Source organism: Scardinius erythrophthalmus (assembly GCF_964197995.2).
Source record: "Scardinius erythrophthalmus genome assembly, chromosome: 20".
Taxonomy (NCBI): Eukaryota; Metazoa; Chordata; class Actinopteri; order Cypriniformes; family Leuciscidae; genus Scardinius; species Scardinius erythrophthalmus.
In genome coordinates, this window is record NC_138240.1 from 3,026,134 (window position 1) to 3,047,030 (window position 20,897).

Genomic DNA, 20,897 nt, shown 5'->3' on the forward strand with positions numbered 1-20,897 from the left:
TAATTTATGTTTAGGAGTGTAGATTAAATTTTTTCAGCTTTATTTCAATTTACAGAAATGCTTTTAATAGTTTTAGTTAATAATAACCCTGGATGAAAGGCACAATCCGAGATCCAAAAATGACTGGCGTCTTTTGAGAAGAGATTATAGTCTGCTTTATAGTCTTGACCAAAATAAAGATCCGCTGGTTTGTGGTTAAACGGGAAGAACAGTCGTATGTATCTTCCTGTTTATATGTTAGTGATTAGATTTTTTCAAGCTTGCATTAAACTGAGAGAAAAGTGGTCACTCAGGAGACTTAACTACGTTCTCTGTTATTTTTTATAATTTTTTTCCCTTAAAAACAGCTATAAATGAGACATAATTATTACATTAAGTAATGTGGAGCAGCTCAGATCATTCAGTCTTGAAGAAGCTGATGAGAAATGTTTGAATTATTAACAATGAAATCTCTGACTTTTTGATTGTAGACTGTCTTGGCAAATCTTGAGACAAGTCTTTTCCCCAGGGTTTAAATCTGAGAAGCAGGAGATTTAATTTATAATCTCTGCTGATTCTTAATTGTGATTTTTTTCTTTCCCACAGGATCTAACATCATTCATAACAGCGTTTAAAACTGAAATATAATTACATTTACATCACCTTCACTAATGATAATCAAAGAGCCATTAGTCATGTTGGTGTGTGTCCATTCAGCAGTGTAATCTCAGTGTGAATCGTGTCTGATGTTGTCAGGTCGACATGACCCACGGCAGACGCGTGTCTCACACACTCACTCGTGTGTATTGAGCCGCAGGCGCGTCACATGGCATGCTGTGAGGTTGCATGTTCTTTTATGACTGCGAATCCGGCTCTTATTCTTTCATTTGTGCCTCATTTACATTACAAAGAGCATTGCTAAAGGAAACTCCTTTTTACACTCGTTTAGAATGTCTTATTCGTTGAATCTGAGGTTGGGGGGGGGGGATCACGTTCCCATGGTAACACATGGATTTGAACATGACACTTGAGGTTGCCATAGCGATATGTGGGAATAGTGATCGGAGGTGCTGAGACATGCCTTAGTCAGACTGTCAGAGGAGGATACCTGTGACATTTCTGCAATAAACTGGAGACACTCAAGTAAAATGAGACCCTGGATCACGTCACCAGTCACATGTCGCACAGGTATATTTGTTGCAATAGCCAAAAATATATTGTATGGGTCAAAATTATCGATTTTTCTTTTATGCCAAAAATCATTAGGATATTAGGTAAAGATCATGATCCATGAAGATATATTGTAAATTTCCTAACGTAAATATATAAAACATTTATTTTTGTGAGTGAATGCAGCATAATCGAGATTTTCTCAATGTTTCGATTTTTTTGCACCCTCAGATTCCAGATTTTCAAATAGTTGTATTTTGGCCAAATATTGTCCTATCATAACAAACCACACATCAATGGAAAGGTCAGTTCAAATTGCTTTTATGTACCAGTGGCAACAGCAATATGAAAAAAGAATTTGGGTAAATGACTAGTTTTGTCTAAGGTGAGCATTACAACTAGTGCTGATTGTGATGTGATCGAGTCTCTACACTAAGTATTAGCATTGAGCATCATCCTGTGTGTCGTCCTCTCAACCCTCTTGCTCATTATCCTTTTCAATCTAGACAGGGAGAAACCACCTAGCAACCACACAGAACAACCTAACCACGCCCTGGCAACACCCCAGCATAATGGCAGTGAGTTTACTGTAGTTTTAATGGGTTCTTGACTTGACTCAGCAGGGTTAACCATAGAGATTTTCTTCTGTTTCAGAGCTCCTTCTGTCTGAACCCCCAACCTGTTACTCATGTTACTTTGCCATTCATTTCCAGTGCAGACAACCAGTGAACATAATCAATGGGATCATTTATAAAATCACTCCATCTTGATAATGAAATGTGGGTCTATTTTGTTCGGTGTCCATCTCCCCTCATCCTCCCTCTCCCTCTCCCTCTCTCTCTCCCTCTCCCTCTCCCTCTCTCTCTCTCTCTCTCTCTCTCTCTCTCTCTCTCTCTTTCCCCCTCTCTCTCTCAACCTTTGTAATGTAATTAGTAAAATGCTTCTCTCTGATCAGATTAGGCTGCGGGGTTTTTGGCTTTTTTGACAACCCCCAGCTTCCAGGACTGGCAGGCAGACGTGTGTGTGTGTGTGTGTGTGTGTGTGTGTGTGTGTGTGTGTGTGTGTGTGTGTGTGTGTGTGTGTGTGTGTGTGTGTGTGTGTGTGTGTGTGTGTGTGTGTGTGTGTGTGTGTGTGTGTGTGTGTGTGTGTGTGTGTGTGTGTGTGTGTGTGTGTGTGTGTGTGTGTGTGTGTGCAACAGAAAGCATCTGTCCAACACAACACAATATGTTCAGTACATTAGCTAAACATTAATGCTGTCTGTATTTGCTAGGCTTTACCTTGTTAAGCTCTACTTCATTAGTTAAGTTGCCACTGTGCCTCCAGAAGAAAATATCTTATTTATATGTCGACTGTGTCTAAGATGTTTGACAAGGTCCATCAATTAACATAACTTAATGCATTAACTAACAAAGAGCAATACAATTTTCAATCTTTTCAATACAATCTTTGTTAACGTTAGTTATTAATAACACAACTGTTCATTGCTTGTTCATGTCAGCTCAGGTCCATTAAATAATATTAACAGATATAACTTTTTGAATTTAAGAATGTAGTAGTAAATTCTGAAATAAACATTAAGATTAATACATGCTTTAGAAGTATGTTTCATTGTTAGTTCATGTTAACTAATGTTAACAAATGAAACCCTATTTTAAAGTGTTATTGATGTTTCTCCTAAAAGTTCCTTGAGATAAATAATTAAAAATGCAGTTGTTGCATATAATAAAAGTATAGATCTATATTGGGAAAATCATATTGAGAGCATAGTTTTCTCTTGTGAAACTCTTCTTTCTCAGGAGAAAGCAGGAGACTGTTCTCCTAAATGAATATTTACATAACAGCATACCGTTCTTGCTGTCCTCTCTTGCTCTGTTTCCGTCGGCTGTTCCTAATGCTGTTGGTAAAGGAAAGAGGATCTGGATTAAACCCTAATCCCACCTGAGTTCATGCATGATTCACTCTGCCTTATGTCACTTGCTGTTGCTTGTCCCACTGAAGGAAGGTCATCTGAGTCTGAACTCTGCAGCAACAGATCCATTAGCAGATCTGTCAAGCCCATCTAGTTATCTCATATTCAGAGCCTCTTTCTTGCTTCAGAGAACATCACCATCAGCAGCCAACTAGCTTCTGGGTTTAATTACTTAAACAAATTGAAAACACCAGGGGAACTACTGATGGTAACTGGCCAAACCTTGACCCCTTACTACTGTACAAGAAATTTGTTTTATATTTTGCCAGAATATATTACTATGTAGTCAAAATATGGCTAGTTAGTTCTAGTAGTTAGCCCAGGCTGATATATGTCAGAACTACATAATTCTGATATACAAACCAATGAACCAATGAGGTTTATTCTTGTTGCGCGCGTTTGAGCTCCTGCAGGAACCAATGAGGTTCATTCTCGTGTTACGCAGCACGTTTGAGCTTCAGCAAGAACCAATGAGGTTCATTCTCGTGTTACGCAGCACGTTTGAGCTTCAGCAAGAACCAATGAGGTTCATTCTCGTGTTACGCAGCACGTTTGAGCTTCAGCAAGAACCAATGAGATTCATTCTTGTGTTACGCAGCACATTTGAGAATCTGCAGGAACCAATGAGGTTCACTCTCGTGTTACGCAGAACGTTTGAGCTTCAGCAAGAACCAATGAGATTCATTCTCGTGTTACGCAGAATGTTTGAGCTTCAGCAAGAACCAATGAGATTCATTCTTGTGTTACGCAGCACATTTGAGAATCTGCAGGAACCAATGAGGTTCACTCTCGTGTTACGCCAGAACGTTTGAGCTTCAGCAAGAACCAATGAGGTTCACTCTCGTGTTAGGCAGAACGTTTGAGCTTCAGCAAGAACCAATGAGGTTCATTCTCGTGTTAGGCAGAACGTTTGAGCTTCAGCAAGAACCAATGAGATTCATTCTCGTGTTAGGCAGAACGTTTGAGCTTCAGCAAGAACCAATGAGATTCATTCTCGTGTTACGCAGAACGTTTGAGCTTCTGCAAGAACCAATGAGGTTCATTCACGTGTTACGCAGAACGTTTGAGCTTTTGCAAGAACCAATGAGGTTCATTCTCGTGTTACGCAGCACGTTTGAGCTCCTGCAGGAACCAATGAGGTTCATTCTCGTGTTACGCAGCACGTTTGAGCTTCAGCAAGAACCAATGAGGTTCAATCTCGTGTTAGGCAGAACGTTTGAGCTTCAGCAAGAACCAATGAGGTTCATTCTCGTGTTAGGCAGAACGTTTGAGCTTCAGCAAGAACCAATGAGGCTCATTCTCGTGTTACGCAGCACGTTTGAGCTTCAGCAAGAACCAATGAGGTTCATTCTCGTGTTACGCAGCACGTTTGAGCTTCAGCAAGAACCAATGAGGTTCATTCTCGTGTTACGCAGCACGTTTGAGCTCCTGCAGGAACCAATGAGGTTCATTCTCGTGTTACGCAGCACGTTTGAGCTTCAGCAAGAACCAATGAGATTCATTCTTGTGTTACGCAGCACATTTGAGAATCTGCAGGAACCAATGAGGTTCACTCTCGTGTTACGCAGAACGTTTGAGCTTCAGCAAGAACCAATGTGATTCATTCTCGTGTTACGCAGAATGTTTGAGCTTCAGCAAGAACCAATGAGATTCATTCTTGTGTTACGCAGCACATTTGAGAATCTGCAGGAACCAATGAGGTTCACTCTCGTGTTACGCCAGAACGTTTGAGCTTCAGCAAGAACCAATGAGGTTCACTCTCGTGTTAGGCAGAACGTTTGAGCTTCAGCAAGAACCAATGAGGTTCATTCTCGTGTTAGGCAGAACGTTTGAGCTTCAGCAAGAACCAATGAGATTCATTCTCGTGTTAGGCAGAACGTTTGAGCTTCAGCAAGAACCAATGAGATTCATTCTCGTGTTACGCAGAACGTTTGAGCTTCAGCAAGAACCAATGAGGTTCATTCTCGTGTTACGCAGAACGTTTGAGCTTCAGCAAGAACCAATGAGGTTCATTCTCGTGTTACGTAGAACGTTTGAGCTTCAGCAAGAACCAATGAGGTTCATTCTCGTGTTACGCAGAACGTTTGAGCTTCAGCAAGAACCAGTGAGGTTCATTCTCGTGTTACGCAGCACGTTTGAGCTTCAGCAAGAACCAATGAGGTTCATTCTCGTGTTACGCATCACGTTTGAGCTTCAGCAAGAACCAATGAGGTTCATTCTCGTGTTACGCATCACGTTTGAGCTTCAGCAAGAACCAATGAGGTTCATTCTCGTGTTACGCATCACGTTTGAGCTTCTGCAAGAACCAATGAGGTTCATTCTCGTGTTACGCAGCACGTTTGAGCTCCTGCAGGAACCAATGAGGTTCATTCTCGTGTTACGCAGCACGTTTGAGCTTCAGCAAGAACCAATGAGATTCATTCTTGTGTTACGCAGCACATTTGAGAATCTGCAGGAACCAATGAGGTTCACTCTCGTGTTACGCAGAACGTTTGAGCTTCAGCAAGAACCAATGAGATTCATTCTCGTGTTACGCAGAATGTTTGAGCTTCAGCAAGAACCAATGAGATTCATTCTTGTGTTACGCAGCACATTTGAGAATCTGCAGGAACCAATGAGGTTCACTCTCGTGTTACGCCAGAACGTTTGAGCTTCAGCAAGAACCAATGAGGTTCACTCTCGTGTTAGGCAGAACGTTTGAGCTTCAGCAAGAACCAATGAGGTTCATTCTCGTGTTAGGCAGAACGTTTGAGCTTCAGCAAGAACCAATGAGATTCATTCTCGTGTTAGGCAGAACGTTTGAGCTTCAGCAAGAACCAATGAGATTCATTCTCGTGTTACGCAGAACGTTTGAGCTTCAGCAAGAACCAATGAGGTTCATTCTCGTGTTACGCAGAACGTTTGAGCTTCAGCAAGAACCAATGAGGTTCATTCTCGTGTTACGTAGAACGTTTGAGCTTCAGCAAGAACCAATGAGGTTCATTCTCGTGTTACGCAGAACGTTTGAGCTTCAGCAAGAACCAGTGAGGTTCATTCTCGTGTTACGCAGCACGTTTGAGCTTCAGCAAGAACCAATGAGGTTCATTCTCGTGTTACGCATCACGTTTGAGCTTCAGCAAGAACCAATGAGGTTCATTCTCGTGTTACGCATCACGTTTGAGCTTCTGCAAGAACCAATGAGGTTCATTCTCGTGTTACGCAGCACGTTTGAGCTTCTGCAAGAACCAATGAGGTTCATTCTCGTGTTACGCAGAACGTTTGAGCTTCTGCAAGAACCAATGAGGTTCATTCTCGTGTTACGCAGAACGTTTGAGCTTCTGCAAGAACCAATGAGGTTCATTCTCGTGTTACGCAGCACGTTTGAGCTTCTGCAAGAACCAATGAGGTTCATTCTCATGTTACGCAGAACGTTTGAGCTTCAGCAAGAACCAATGAGGTTCATTCTCGTGTTACGCATCACGTTTGAGCTTCAGCAAGAACCAATGAGGTTCATTCTCGTGTTACGCATCACGTTTGAGCTTCAGCAAGAACCAATGAGGTTCATTCTCGTGTTACGCATCACGTTTGAGCTTCAGCAAGAACCAATGAGGTTCATTCTCGTGTTACGCATCACGTTTGAGCTTCTGCAAGAACCAATGAGGTTCATTCTCGTGTTACGCAGCACGTTTGAGCTTCTGCAAGAACCAATGAGGTTCATTCTCGTGTTACGCAGAACGTTTGAGCTTCTGCAAGAACCAATGAGGTTCATTCTCGTGTTACGCAGAACGTTTGAGCTTCTGCAAGAACCAATGAGGTTCATTCTTGTGTTACGCAGCACGTTTGAGCTTCTGCAAGAACCAATGAGGTTCATTCTCATGTTACGCAGAATGTTTGAGCTTCAGCAAGAACCAATGAGGTTCATTCTCGTGTTACGCAGAACGTTTGAGCTTCTGCAAGAACCAATGAGGTTCATTCTCGTGTTACGCAGAACGTTTGAGCTTCTGCAAGAACCAATGAGGTTCATTCTCGTGTTACGCAGCACGTTTGAGCTTCTGCAAGAACCAATGAGGTTCATTCTCGTGTTACGCAGAACGTTTGAGCTTCTGCAAGAACCAATGAGGTTCATTCTCGTGTTACGCAGAACGTTTGAGCTTCTGCAAGAACCAATGAGGTTCATTCACGTGTTACGCAGAACGTTTGAGCTTTTGCAAGAACCAATGAGGTTCATTCTCGTGTTACGCAGAACGTTTGAGCTTCAGCAAGAACCAATGAGGTTCATTCTCGTGTTACGCAGAACGTTTGAGCTTCTGCAAGAACCAATGAGGTTCATTCTCGTGTTACGCAGAACGTTTGAGCTTCTGCAAGAACCAATGAGGTTCATTCTCGTGTTACGCAGCACGTTTGAGCTTCTGCAAGAACCAATGAGGTTCATTCTCGTGTTACGCAGAACGTTTGAGCTTCTGCAAGAACCAATGAGGTTCATTCTCGTGTTACGCAGAACGTTTGAGCTTCTGCAAGAACCAATGAGGTTCATTCACGTGTTACGCATCACGTTTGAGCTTCAGCAAGAACCAATGAGGTTCATTCTCGTGTTACGCAGAACGTTTGAGCTTCTGCAAGAACCACTGAGGTTCATTCACGTGTTACGCATCACGTTTGAGCTTCAGAAAGAACCAATGAGGTTCATTCTCGTGTTACGCAGAACGTTTGAGCTTCAGCAAGAACTAGTGAGGTTCATTCTCTAGCATCAAGCAGGTTCGGTTTAGCTTCTGTTCGCTTATCAATGTTTATATGTGAATAAAAGTCTCAATTCAATCTGTTAATCATATACAGCGATTGAGTCTCTTCAGAAAATTTGGTCTAAACCGCTCGATTCATATGGATTAGTTTTACAATCTCTTCATGAACTTTTTGAAGCGTCAAAGTGTTAGTTGCGTAGCTGTCAACGGAGGGACAGAAAACTCTGATTTCATTAAAAAAAATCTTTATTTGTGTTTAGAGGATGAATGAAAGTCTTACGGGTTTGGAACGACATGAGGGTGAGTAATTAATGACAGAATTTTCATTTTTGGGTGAACTAACCCTTTAAAGTGGCAGACGACAGTATGCGCTTAGAATAAACAGAACAATATCTTCCGCTAATATAGTTACTGTTATCATTTATCTTTCTTTTATTTATTTATTTATTTTAACTTCTAAAAAATTAACTACTATAGTTCCTGGTGTGAATGGGCCTTTATTCTCTTTTCATTATTTTCTGAGAACATGTTCTGGTATTACTGGTGTTATTGCCCTCAGCTGGAAGCCCTTGTGCTGCCAGTCTTGATTAGTTTATCATCATCAATTCTTCTGCCATTATGTGTGACCATTAATAGAACCATTTTGTTTGTGTGTCGGAGTAAATTAAATTGACTAGGATTGACAGCATTAAAGCATTATGAGGCCTGAGTGTGAGTGTTATGGACAGCTGCAGTAAATCTGAACGGTAAAAACATTAAAGAGGGGGTGAAACACTCAGTTTCAAGGAATTTCATGTTAATCTTGAGTACCTATATAGTAGTATTGCATCCTTCATATCTCCAAAAAGTCTTTAGTTTTATTATATTTATAAAAGAAAGATAGGCTGTACCGAGTCTTTCCGGAAAAAAACGAACGGAGCTAAAGCTGTGCTTACGCGCCGATAGCTAACAACACACAGACATTTGAAGCAGTTTTGCTCACCGCCTGCGGTTCCAACGCACGGCCGTGAACCTTTATCGTTGGGACTGCTCCATCCTTAAGCACGGGACGATCTGCAAAAGCGGCGTCGAACTGGGCCTTGTTTATAAAACAATCATCGTCGAAAGGCAGGGAACAAACAAGAACACTTGCACAACTCCGTTGATGCTCTGGAAAAACAAACTCCATCCACTGGTCCCTTAACGCTGGGTTCTTTGGGAATCTGTGCAGGGTTATCTTGCCATGGCAACCAAAAACACACTTCTTTTGGTGACATTGACTTCCCTAAAGCCGAGCACAGCACTTTGATGGTCGTACTGCTTTCGCTCTCTCTCGCTCTGGTCTACGAGTGCGCGCGCGTCCTTCCGGGAGAAGTGCCCTTAGGACCCGTATAAGGAAATTCCGCCCCATCTGACGTCACACAGGCACATACTCGAAAAAAACTTTCCGAAAGTTGTGACAAACCGGAAGGAGTATTTTTGGCACAGAAATACTCCTTCAAACGTACAATTTCATTTTTGAAACTTTGTCCATGTTTAGCATGGGAATCCAACTCTTTAACAGTGTAAAAAACTCAGTATGCATGAAATAGCATTTCACCCCCCCTTTAACATCAGTCTGTCAGGGGGACGCTGGTGTTTAGATCCAGGAAGAGATTGTTGTGTGACCTCAGCTGCGTCATTGCCACAACAACACAGCCATCCTGGGGCAAAATCAATGAGACTCAATCTGACAATTCAAACGCGTCTGGGAACAAGAGTTGAGCAAAGATCCTGCCATTACTGAAGCACAAACTAAACTCAGTGTGGCATTTAACCTGCAAATCTCAATTTCCTGCCAAATCAATCAACCTCAGTTTCCCATCATTACTCAGTCACTGATTTACAACGATTAACCGTAATTTCTCAGAAGGCAATAATTTTAAATTCCATCATGTTTAGAAGTGACTTCAGCAAAAGACAGATGGGATATTTTGTGATATCAAGATATACAGTGAAATAACTGGATTTTGATGTCAACATTAAAGGATAAAGTAGGCATTTTCTACTCGATTTTAAAATAATTTTATTTTTTATTAACCCTAATATTTTTATTATTTTTTTTTTTTGTCCTACCTATGCATGATTATATGGCTAATTGCAATGAATTATTTGAATTTACCATTGTTTGTTGCATTGTTGTTTTTCCTGCTGTCAGAATATATACTATCAGAAAAGATCTGTAGTAAATTTTTGGGTTGCCCAAATCCACCATCTGAGAATTACTGAATTAAACTAGCATACATCTTAAATTCAATTCAAGTTTTTTTTTTTTTTTTTTTGTGTGTGTGTGTGTGTGTGTGTGTGTGTGTGTGTGTGTGTGTGTGTGTGTGTGTGTGTGTGTGTGTGTGTGTGTCTATGTGTGTGTGTGTGTGTGTGTGTGTGTGTGTGTGTGTGTGTGTGTGTGTGTGTGTCTGTGTGTCTGTGTGGCTATGTGTGTGTGTGTGTGTGTGTGTGTGTGTGTGTGTGTGTGTGTGTGTGTGTGTGTGTGTGTGTGTGTGAAATGTCCTGTGTGTCTTCAAGGTCGCCCTGCTGGACTGTGGAACAGGTAGATTGCATAATTCTGAGAACAGAATGGAGTGTCGTGTAATTTTGATGAGTTTGCGTGTGGTCGTGTCTCAGGAAGCAGAGGGGACACCCTGTGTGCCGGAGCCATGAAATTTATTCATAGTGTGCATGTTTTTTCCACCTCCCTCTGAATGGATTTACAAGCACCATAATCAATAATCAATAATGGCTTTTTATGAGAACACTATGTGGTTTTTTGGCAATGATTTTCTGGTTTGATCTCAGTAAGGAGCGAGCCAAGAGCCAAATACTTCACCTCTAAATTGTCTCTAATAACTTAATGGTACCAATCTATATTTAGTAGATGGTTTTATCCAAAGCTGATTGTAATTTTTTAGGTTAATTGTTGGGTCATGTTAATGATATTAACAAAGACAACTTTTGATTTTAATAATAAAATAGTCAATGTAGAAATTATCATTAACTAAGATTAATGAAGTGCCACTATTATGCTTTTTCGAAAATTACCTTTCATGTAGTGCGTAATATAGCTGTTTGTGAACGTAAAATGTCTGCAAAGTTTCAAAGATCAAAGTGCACAGCAAATAAGGTTATAGTCTCCTAAAAGAAACAAGTCGTCAGCAATTCCAGTCTCACTTCCTGTTACATAACCACATTTGCCATTGTTCCTGCTTTCCATCGTTCATCACTGTGTATCAATTGCTGAGGAAGAGCTGAAATTCAGATATGGTAATGGGGATTTTGTTTCCACAACTCGCTGTAAGTTCACAATCACAAAAGACTGGACCATCTGACCAATCAAAGCAGAGAAGACAAATCAAAACAGACTGGGTCATCTGACCAATCAGAACAGACTGAGCATCTGACCAATCAGAGCAGAGTAGACCAATCACAACAGACTGGGTCATCTGACCAATCAGAACAGAGTAGACCAATCAGAACAGACCAAGCCATCTGACCAATCAGAGCAGAGTAGACCAATCACAAAAGACTGGACCATCTGACCAATCAAAGCAGAGAAGACCAATCAAAACAGACTGGGTCATCTGACCAATCAGAACAGACTGAGCATCTGACCAATCAGAACAGACTGAGCATCTGACCAATCAGAACAGACTGAACATCTGACCAGTCAGAGCAGAGTAGACCAATCACAACAGACTGGGTCATCTGACCAATCAGAACAGAGTAGACCAATCAGAACAGACCAAGCCATCTGGCCAATCAGAGCAGAGTAAACCAATCACAACAGACTGGGTCATCTGACCAATCAGAGCAGAGTAGACCAATCACAACAGACTGGGTCATCTGACCAATCAGAGCAGAGTAGACCAATCACAACAGACTGGGTCATCTGACCAATCAGAGCAGAGTAGACCAATCACAACAGACTGTGTCATCTGACCAATCAGAGCAGAGTAGACCAATCACAACAGACTGGGTCATCTGACCAATCAGAGCAGAGTAGACCAATCACAACAGACTGGGTCATCTGACCAATCAGAGCAGAGTAGACCAATCACAACAGACTGGGTCATCTGACCAATCAGAGCAGAGTAGACCAATCACAACAGACTGGGTCATCTGACCAATCAGAGCAGAGTTGTTTTTTTTTACCTTGGATGCATGTAAACCTATTATAGGAGACTCCCAAATAAATTTAGAAACCTTTAAAATAGCGGGCACTTTAAAAGTGTTTTTATTGTTACTTCACATTAACTAATGCAGTTAACTCCTGTTAACAACTGGAACCTTATTGTAAAGTGTCACCAAGAAAGAAACTGTGTAAGAAATGTGTTTTATAAATACCTAAAACAATCTACAGGAACAGGCTACATTCTACACATCAAAGTTGCATAGAAATACTGCTATAGAACAATTTTGCAAGCAGATTCAGCTTCAAGTTTTCAAAACATTCGTTCATCATAAAGCGTTCTGCCCTGTTCTGACCCATTGCAAACTGTAAGCACTACCTCCTGTGACTCCAGCCAGCATCTCCACCTGTTACACTTAACGGAGACCAGCCAGTAAGAGCTGTGTGTGTAAACCTCACTCCCCTGGCCTCAAGAGACACACTAGCGACTGGTGGTAGAGGCTACGGAGAACCGGAGGGGTCACACACACACACACACACACACACACACACACTCACCCTGCTGAGCTGCTCCAGCAGCCGATGGTTCTGTTCTGACAGCTCGCTGATGGCTCGGCTCTTGTCCCGGTCGGCCTCCCGCAGCTGCACCTGATGTCTCTCCAGCTCCCCCTGCAGGTGTTGCACATCTGTCTCCAGATCAGCCACCCGGCCTTCCCATTCACCCTCGCGACTCTCCAAACGACGGCGCAGCTCATGTTTTTCCTGCTCCAGGAGCTGCAAGAGAAACAGGGTCACTGACATTTATTTAGAATTAAATGCTTTTTAAATTCCAATTCAATTCCTGGATGCCAGGAACTAATCATCTGGAGTTGCCAAAGTTTGCCAGGTTAGATCAAATCTTTGACAGATATAGTTTTCTGTAAGTGGCAAATAAACTAGCAAGGCAATAAAACTGAATGTTTTGTGAATGAGTTGAGTTGAGAACTGCATGAGGTGTAACTCACCCCATTCACAAGTTTAGGGTCAGTATGATTTTTTTGTTGTTGTTGAAGAAATTAATACTTTTATTCTGCAAGGATACATTAAATTGATCAAAAGTGACAGTAAAGACATTTATAATGTTACAAAAGACTCTACTTCAAATAAATGCTGTTCATCAAAAAATGGTTTTCACAAGATTGAAAATAATAATTAGAAATGTTTCTTGAGCAGCAAATCATCATATCAGAGTGATTTCTGAAGGATCATGTGACACTGAAGACTGGAGTAATGATGCTGAAAATTCAGCTTTGATCACAGGAATAAATTACATTTTAAAATATATTCACAATATATAATATTTCACAATATTACTGTTTTTACTGTATTTTTGATTAAATAAATGCAGCCTTGGTGAGCAGAAGAGACTCTTTCAAAAACATAGAAATATCTTGCCAACCCCAAACATTTGTATATTCGTAAAGTAATCAGTACTAAGTACTTTTGGACGGACAGAAATTCTAATTAAACTTCTGTTTGTCTGTGTATTTTATATAGAGCAGTATTAGTTCTAACCCTATTAGTTCTAAGCTATTGTGGCATCAACTATTTTAAATAACCCCGCCCCTATTAGAACAGCATGTGATTGGTCGCCTTCCATGTTGGTCATATGGTCTCTTCCTGTCTAAGCGAGGCAGAAAAGCTGTAATGCTAGTTAGACGTGTGGATTTGATGGTTTGAGAGGGTCAGGCAGGTTCAGTCCCGGGCGGCACCTCTGAGAGCACTAGATGTAATTGCAGAAAATGAAATCTGGCGCTGATTAAAGCCCGTGAAATCCACTGTGAAGGCTATCAAACTAACTAACCGTTAGAAGTCATTTCAATGCTGAGTACTCGCTTTTGTGAGAGGGTGTCAATATGAACAAATAAGGGTTCCGCAAATGAAGAGCAATTGTCTAAAAATATAAGTAAAGAAAGAAATATATGAACTACTGTAGGATGTAGATTAAGACGAGGGGTTTAAGTCAAAGATGTGAACCAGGCAGGAGAGACAACTACATGGAGAACTGCCAGGAACCTGTCGAGTATCTGGCCCTCGGAGGGCTGAAAGGAGCCAAAGCACATTAGCTTTGCTTGCAGCGTTGCTGAAAAAACCATCAAGGCCCATATAGGCCTGAACGAGGTTCAACTCAGTCAACGTCTTCACACAGTCTACATTCAGTGACAGTAAACGCTTCTCAGATGCAGTCTTGACAAACAGCAGCATGTACGGATGCCGTTCGCTCTGGTTTTAGTGTTTTCACAATGCCATCACTATCATAGACATTATGACTATATAAAAGAGATAATAATATGAGTCTTAAAAACCATTAGCATTTAAGATGTGTGGATTTATGCATATTTGTGCAATTGTAAATAGTCTTGAGAGACAGGTGGAGTTGGGAACTCTTCGGAAGCTCAGCATGAGGAATAATGTTACACACTAGGAGACTAAATGTGTTCTTCACGTCATTTAAATGATTTGCTTCATCATGCTCTTAATATTATGATACATCCTGATTATTAATTAAAAAAGCAGACGGACTGCACACAACACATGCATGCAAAATCAATCAAAGCACTAATGATAAACAAAGTATCAAATTACACTCTTTAAATTGGTTACACTTTATTTTAAGGTGTCATTGTTACAGTCAATGTAAATATATATTTAAGTACCGAGTAATAATAATTAACTACATGTACTTACTATAGGGTTAGGGTAGGATTAGAGTTTGGTTGAGGGTTAGTTGCATGTAATTATGCATAATTTACTGTTAATACTATGGTAAGTCCATGTAACATATGTAACAAGGTCACCGTAAAATAAAGTGTTACCCTTTATTTTAATGTGACGTCGTTACATTGTAATTACTCAAATAAGTACTGAGTAATATTAATAAACTACATATACTTACTTTAGAATTAATGTTAGGTTTGGTTTATGGTTAGTTACTTGTAATTATGCATAATTTACTGTATGAAATGAATATGCATAATTAATATAGTAAGTATATGTAGTAATGTGTTACTAATAAATTGTACTTGATTATTGATATTTGGGGGGTTACTTTTAATTTTTCTCTATTTTCAGTTGATTCAACTCCCTTCCCAGCATGCACTGGGACATGAAAACTTACTATGGTTGCATTTGAAAGTTTTGTATTCCCGTTTATAACTTATTTCGGGTGAGGTCAGGAAGAGTTTGCTTTTCTAAAAACAAAAAAACAAAACAGTTATTGGTTACCCTAGTCGTGTTTCATTTACCAAATGTGGAGGTCTGTGAAGTGATCAGTAATATATAAATGTGTGTGTGCGAATTATTAAACCCGAATTATAAGACATTCTGCAGAAAACTTTAGGAATCCGACGGCAGAACTTATGGCATGTCAACTTGACTTATTAAGTTCCAGACTTTTTTTAATTTTTTTTATGCAAACTGTTGGGCAGTGTATAGGCTACACCCAAGTGGAGTTTTAAAGCTCCTCACCTCCAGTTTGTCGTTTAAATCCTTGGTAATTTTGTCATATTGCTTTGTGAGGTCTTGGTTTCTTTCAAGTAGAGCTTTGCCCAGTTTAGCAGCGAGGACCAAGTCCTTCTCTTTCTGCCGGAAGAGCGACAGTAGATCAGAGTCCTGTCCGCTCACAGGTGTCTCTGAGGCGGATACCTCCAGATCGTCCTCCCGTTCCCCGGTGAGCATGGCCAGCTCCTCCTCCAAAGCCATGCCGAGCCCCCCGGGCGCGGTGTGTATCAGCGAGAGGGTCTGATATTCCCCGGTGTCTGGCGAGCTTTGACGGCCGGGATCGAGCGCGAGTTCCATGCGGTCGCTGTCCAGCGTCGGTGGTGCTGAAATCGCGCTGCGCAGGTCGAGGCAAGACGCGGACATCGCCGGAAAAACGACAGATTGAGCGCTTTAGACCCGGTGAACCCGCGTTAGTCCTGGGTCCGGGTGACCTGTTTGGCTCTGGGTCGATGATAACGCCATTGAAATGGGTAAATCGTTTCCAGTATGGTTATATGAGCTCTAATCACTATCTTGCCTCAACGTCTCCAGTGACAATCAATCTATCATTTAGCCCAATAAAATCCATCAATCTGTTTTGAACACTCTAGAGATGGCTGACCTTCACGTTAACCCCCCTTATGATCACCGTCCAGTCGTTGTGTCCACTCCAGAGCACCGGGGTCCCGGTTATTCCCCATTATCGTCGCCCCTCGCTCACATCCCTGGCCTATACGACACACAAATACACGGATTTCTCTCGTGCGCGAGCCTCCTCCCAACCCCGCGCGCGCTCTCTGCGTCCGTGACGTCAGCTAATCAACCTGCTCCTCGTAGCCACCCATTGGTCGATTGTGATAACGCCATATGCTATAGAAGAACTGGGTGAAAGACATGTGAATGTTGCTGCTGCTGCTGCTGCTGATGGTGTGATAGGAAACACAGTCTGTTCTGGATGGTTAATGACCTCTCTCTTAGATAAGCTCAAGACTGATGTGGCCTTTCCATAATATACTGTACATTATTTGGTTTACCCAATACTGCTTCAGAGTTGTAGTTGTATCAGCTGTACACACACGCACACAAACTTGGTTTAACTATCTTTGTGGGGACTTTCCATAGACATAATGGTTTTTATACGGTCCAAACTGTATATTCTCTCCCACTGCACGAACCCTACTCCTAAACCTACCCATCATACAAAACTTTCTGTATTTTTACATTTAAAAAAAAAACATCACTTAGTCTGATTTATTATAAGCTGTTTTCCTCATGGGGACCAAAATATGTCCCCACAAGGTCAAAAATGGGTGGTATTACAATCTTTCCCCTCAACGCACACATATTGCAAAAAGAAATCTATTTAATTTTTTTTACTTTATCATATTTTAATAAGATAACAAATTTATACAACAAATTTATACAACAGATAATATTTGTTGTACTACCTTTAATATATACTTGATTTTTTTTTTTTCGTCTGGATTATGACTGTATTACAGAATGAGAATCTAATAAGTATTGTTATTGAAATTAATGAGACTACAAACAAGCTCAAAAGTAAAACATCTGGATGCAAATCCGAAAATGTATTTTTTTTATATATATCTATAATCTCATGATAATCTCTTTATTCTTTTTTTCTTTGCTTTTTGGTGTTTTATTTTTTGGGGGGGTGGGGGTGGGGGGGGGGTGGAATATGACAATATGATGCAGAAATTCATAGATTCCTGAAATTAGAAGGTAGTTATATTTTAGGTCTCGTGAAAGAGTATCAATGAATGTTCCACCAATGAATTCCCTATTTGTTTATATGTATTTATTACAATATTTGTTTATTTAGATATTTAATTACATAAAATTATTGCAGGATTATAGTTGAGTTCAAATAGTTTTAAACTTTGTTTGACCACCGTAGAAAAAATGTGCTAAATGACAGGAATGTAATTATCATGACAGCTGCACACAGACCATCATTGTGTGTTTTGAAAGGGTTTGACCTCATTATTATACAGTGAGGTTTCTGCAAGATCATACAAATACCAGATTACAAACATTCAGATTACTAAAAGCATTCCCCAACAGCAGCACATCAGTATACTGTCGGGAAAACATGATTCCCAGTGATTCAATCTGCTTGACTACTGATCTCATTTAATCTCATCTCACAATATTGAGCGCAATCATGACAGTAGTGTGAGACGCCTCAGTGCTTCAAGCTAAAGCACTTGTTTTCTAATGGTTCAGTGCTCCTCTCTCGCCATGTGATAAATGTGTTTCAGTGAGAGATGGAAACATACAGGAAAGAATGAGGGATTATCGAGAAACAAAGACTGTACTTGTGGACCATAATATTGACATACAAAGGAAAGTGGGTCACTGTCATTCCAGAGCACAAACCCCAGAACTGGCCATCCAATCACTGTAGGCTCATTTACTGAAGGATGAACGGCAGGAAACAACATGTTTGGAGGAGGAGGAACAGGAGCTTCAGGGGATTGAAACTGCCTTTTGTAATCCTTGTGATTAAAACGCAGTCGCTCTTCAACACATGCTTGATGGTCAATCTGCTGAGCTTTTGCTAAAATCTGCATGAAACAGAAGTTGCGATAGTCTTTTCTTCCAGATTGTGACATATATTTGAGTGAAACTGCTTCTGGAACAAGAAAAAATGGCTTGTGTTTGTTCGTGGGGAATTGATTGGATGGTTGTGGTTTGCTATTGGTGGATCTCATGTGAGTGACAGGTTGCCCCGCCCCCGCGCCAGTAAACACGTCATCAGAGAAGACATGTGCTGCAAGAGGGAAGGGAAGTTATTTTAATTAAATATTAAATAATTAAAAAATAATGATGTGCATGGATAAATAATCTATAATAAATAATGCAATATTCCATAAAAGCTAAAAAAAATGATCTTGATTGCATGGAGACTTTAAGAGTGTTTTAAAGCACTGCAGAATCACATATGAAATTACAAATTATATTTGGATGTAAAGATATTTATTATGATACTCATTTTTAAGCAGGAAAATGGTCAAGTGAGAGAAGAAATAATGAATTATACTAATATCAAATAATAGAAACTTATTCATTTAAAAGAGGAAAAATAAAGCGAATGCTAGGGAAAATTTTTTGTTAATATGAATATGCAAATGAGCCCCGCATTCACTCACTCACTCACTCAGCTCAGAGATCCACTGGTGGACGATCACACGTTGATCTGATTGGTTACAAGGTAGTTTGTGACGTCAGAAACACCAGCGATTTCAAAGCGTGTTTTTGAGACTGTCTTTGGTTCACTGCAGTTTTAAGGAGGAAATACTCAGCAATGGTGTCGACTTATGAATTTACACATGGTTTGTCCTAAAGAATATTAAAAACGACCACATAAACATCTAAACAACATTAAACGCTTGCTTTTTATCACAGGGGAAATGTGGAAATTTTCAAAGAGCAATACTGCCATCTGCTGGAAAATAAGTGCGCTTAATACATTCTACAAGTCAGCCTTAAAAAAGTGCAAGAGTGATACATTTATTCATGAAGATAATGTGAATAATTAATATATCGCCTAAATAGCTGCACCAGTGTACAAGGCAACATCATAATTTGTTCCATGCTAAAGCAACGTCCTCTGAATGCATGCTAAATCTGTACGTTACTACACATTCAGTTACATTTTTACAATTAGAATATTTATTACATCCGTTTCTTATGTTGTATGGCAATACATGTTTAATAGGCCTATGAATCAATTTACATATCAACTGTTCAGTGGCATCAGTTTAATTTGCTTGTTTGTTGCTCTGGAGGACGCGAGCTCTGATGATTATTATTCCAGTCTGATTGATTTATGATTCATTTGCGGAAGCTCTTTGCTGAATACATTTGTGTTTATATAATGCTCTGAGTCATAGTCCTGAACTAGAGACTATCCCCATGCTCTCTTCCTAAGAGAAAATACAAAGACTCTCAATGCTGTTACACAATCCACACTTTTACAGATGTGCTGCTGAAGAAGCATCTTCTCAATCTCAAGCATACAGCACTTATATAAGCACCCCAATCTTCCCGTGCAATTCTTTCCTAACCCTTTGGAGGGAGCTGTGCTCTTCCTCATCTGAACATATTTTCCCATAGTCATTCTGCTGCTGAGTGCAAAATAAAGATAATTTATGATTTCATAAAGCGCAGCCTTATGCCACATTCATACTAAATGATAAGCTTCACTGCTGGTTTTAACTGATTGAAGCTGGTCTAAGCAGTTTTAAAGGGGTGGTATAATGCCCTTTTCACAAGATGTAAAATAAGTCTCTGATGTCCTCAGAGTGTGTATGTGAAGTTTTAGCTCATAATACCCCACTGATATTTTTATATAGCATGTTAAATGTCACTTTTTTAAGGTTAGCAAAAACGCACTGTTTTGTGTCTGTTCCTTTAAATGCAAATGAGCTGCTGCTCCAGCACAGGGGGCGGAGCTACAACTACAACAAACTACAACGCTCACACAGACATGCACTGAACATTTCAAACATTCAAAATTTTAGCCTTTTATCTTCAAATCGTATTTAGACAATGATGGAGAGACTCAAGAAGAAGTGACAACATGAATGGTTAGTTGATGAATTTATGTAGCTTATGTGTAGTTATCTTCTAGTCATTGATTAGCATATTCTTGATAATCTATAAATAGTGTTCAGGGGGCGGTGTTTATGTAAATTCTAGGGTTGGTGATGTCACTAACCCAGGAGGAATGTTGTGTAGTCCCAAACAGCCATTTGTTGTAGTCCTTAAAAAGTGATTTCTTTAAAACCTTTGCTTTGAACTTTGAGCGTTGTAACTTTGCAGATGTTGTTTATGCTCAAACAGCAGCATTACACACTAACTAAATTTAGAAAAGTTAAATAATATTCAAACACCCCTTTAAGCCAGTCTCCATGCCTGGCCTAGCTGGTGTTTAGCTGGTTTTCTCCCTTTAAAACCAGCTGAAAGCCCAGACCCAGGCTAAGACCAGCATCCCAACTTAGGCTGGTTTTAAGATGTTTTAAGATCTTTAAAGCAGGTGTAACCGGTGTTAAATTGCTGGTGTAACCGGTCCTACTCGATCTGCTCCGAGCGGGATTCAAACCGGGGTCTCCGGCGTGAGGATGCTCATGCTAACAAGGATGCTAGATGCCGTTTCCAGATCAAATGGAGGACCTGCGCCTAGACACGACCACAACGCATCCCTGAAGTGTCAGCAGATTGTGTCAACTAGACTCTCCCCTGTAAGGCTTCATCGACACGACATCATACCTGCGTGATGACTCCGATCTTCAACCAGATGGAACTGGATAATATTCTGAATGTTCCGATCCAATCTGACTTCTGACCTGTAATGCTGCCTGAATCATTATCATAC

At 40.3% G+C, this 20,897-nt stretch overlaps 1 protein-coding gene across 1 annotated transcript in view; it reads right to left on the reverse strand.

Moving 5' to 3' along the window:
• Positions 1 to 15,880, reverse strand: part of bicdl1 (BICD family like cargo adaptor 1) — a gene marked incomplete at its 5' end in the record, with an annotated part of 40,519 nt that extends 24,639 nt beyond the window's left edge. Inside the window, 2 exons of the mRNA XM_081349602.1 lie at positions 12,536 to 12,751; positions 15,485 to 15,880. Coding sequence (XP_081205728.1) covers positions 12,536 to 12,751; positions 15,485 to 15,880 — 612 coding nt within the window. The remainder of the gene's footprint in view (positions 1 to 12,535; positions 12,752 to 15,484) is intronic.
• Between the last annotated feature and the right edge of the window lie 5,017 nt (positions 15,881 to 20,897).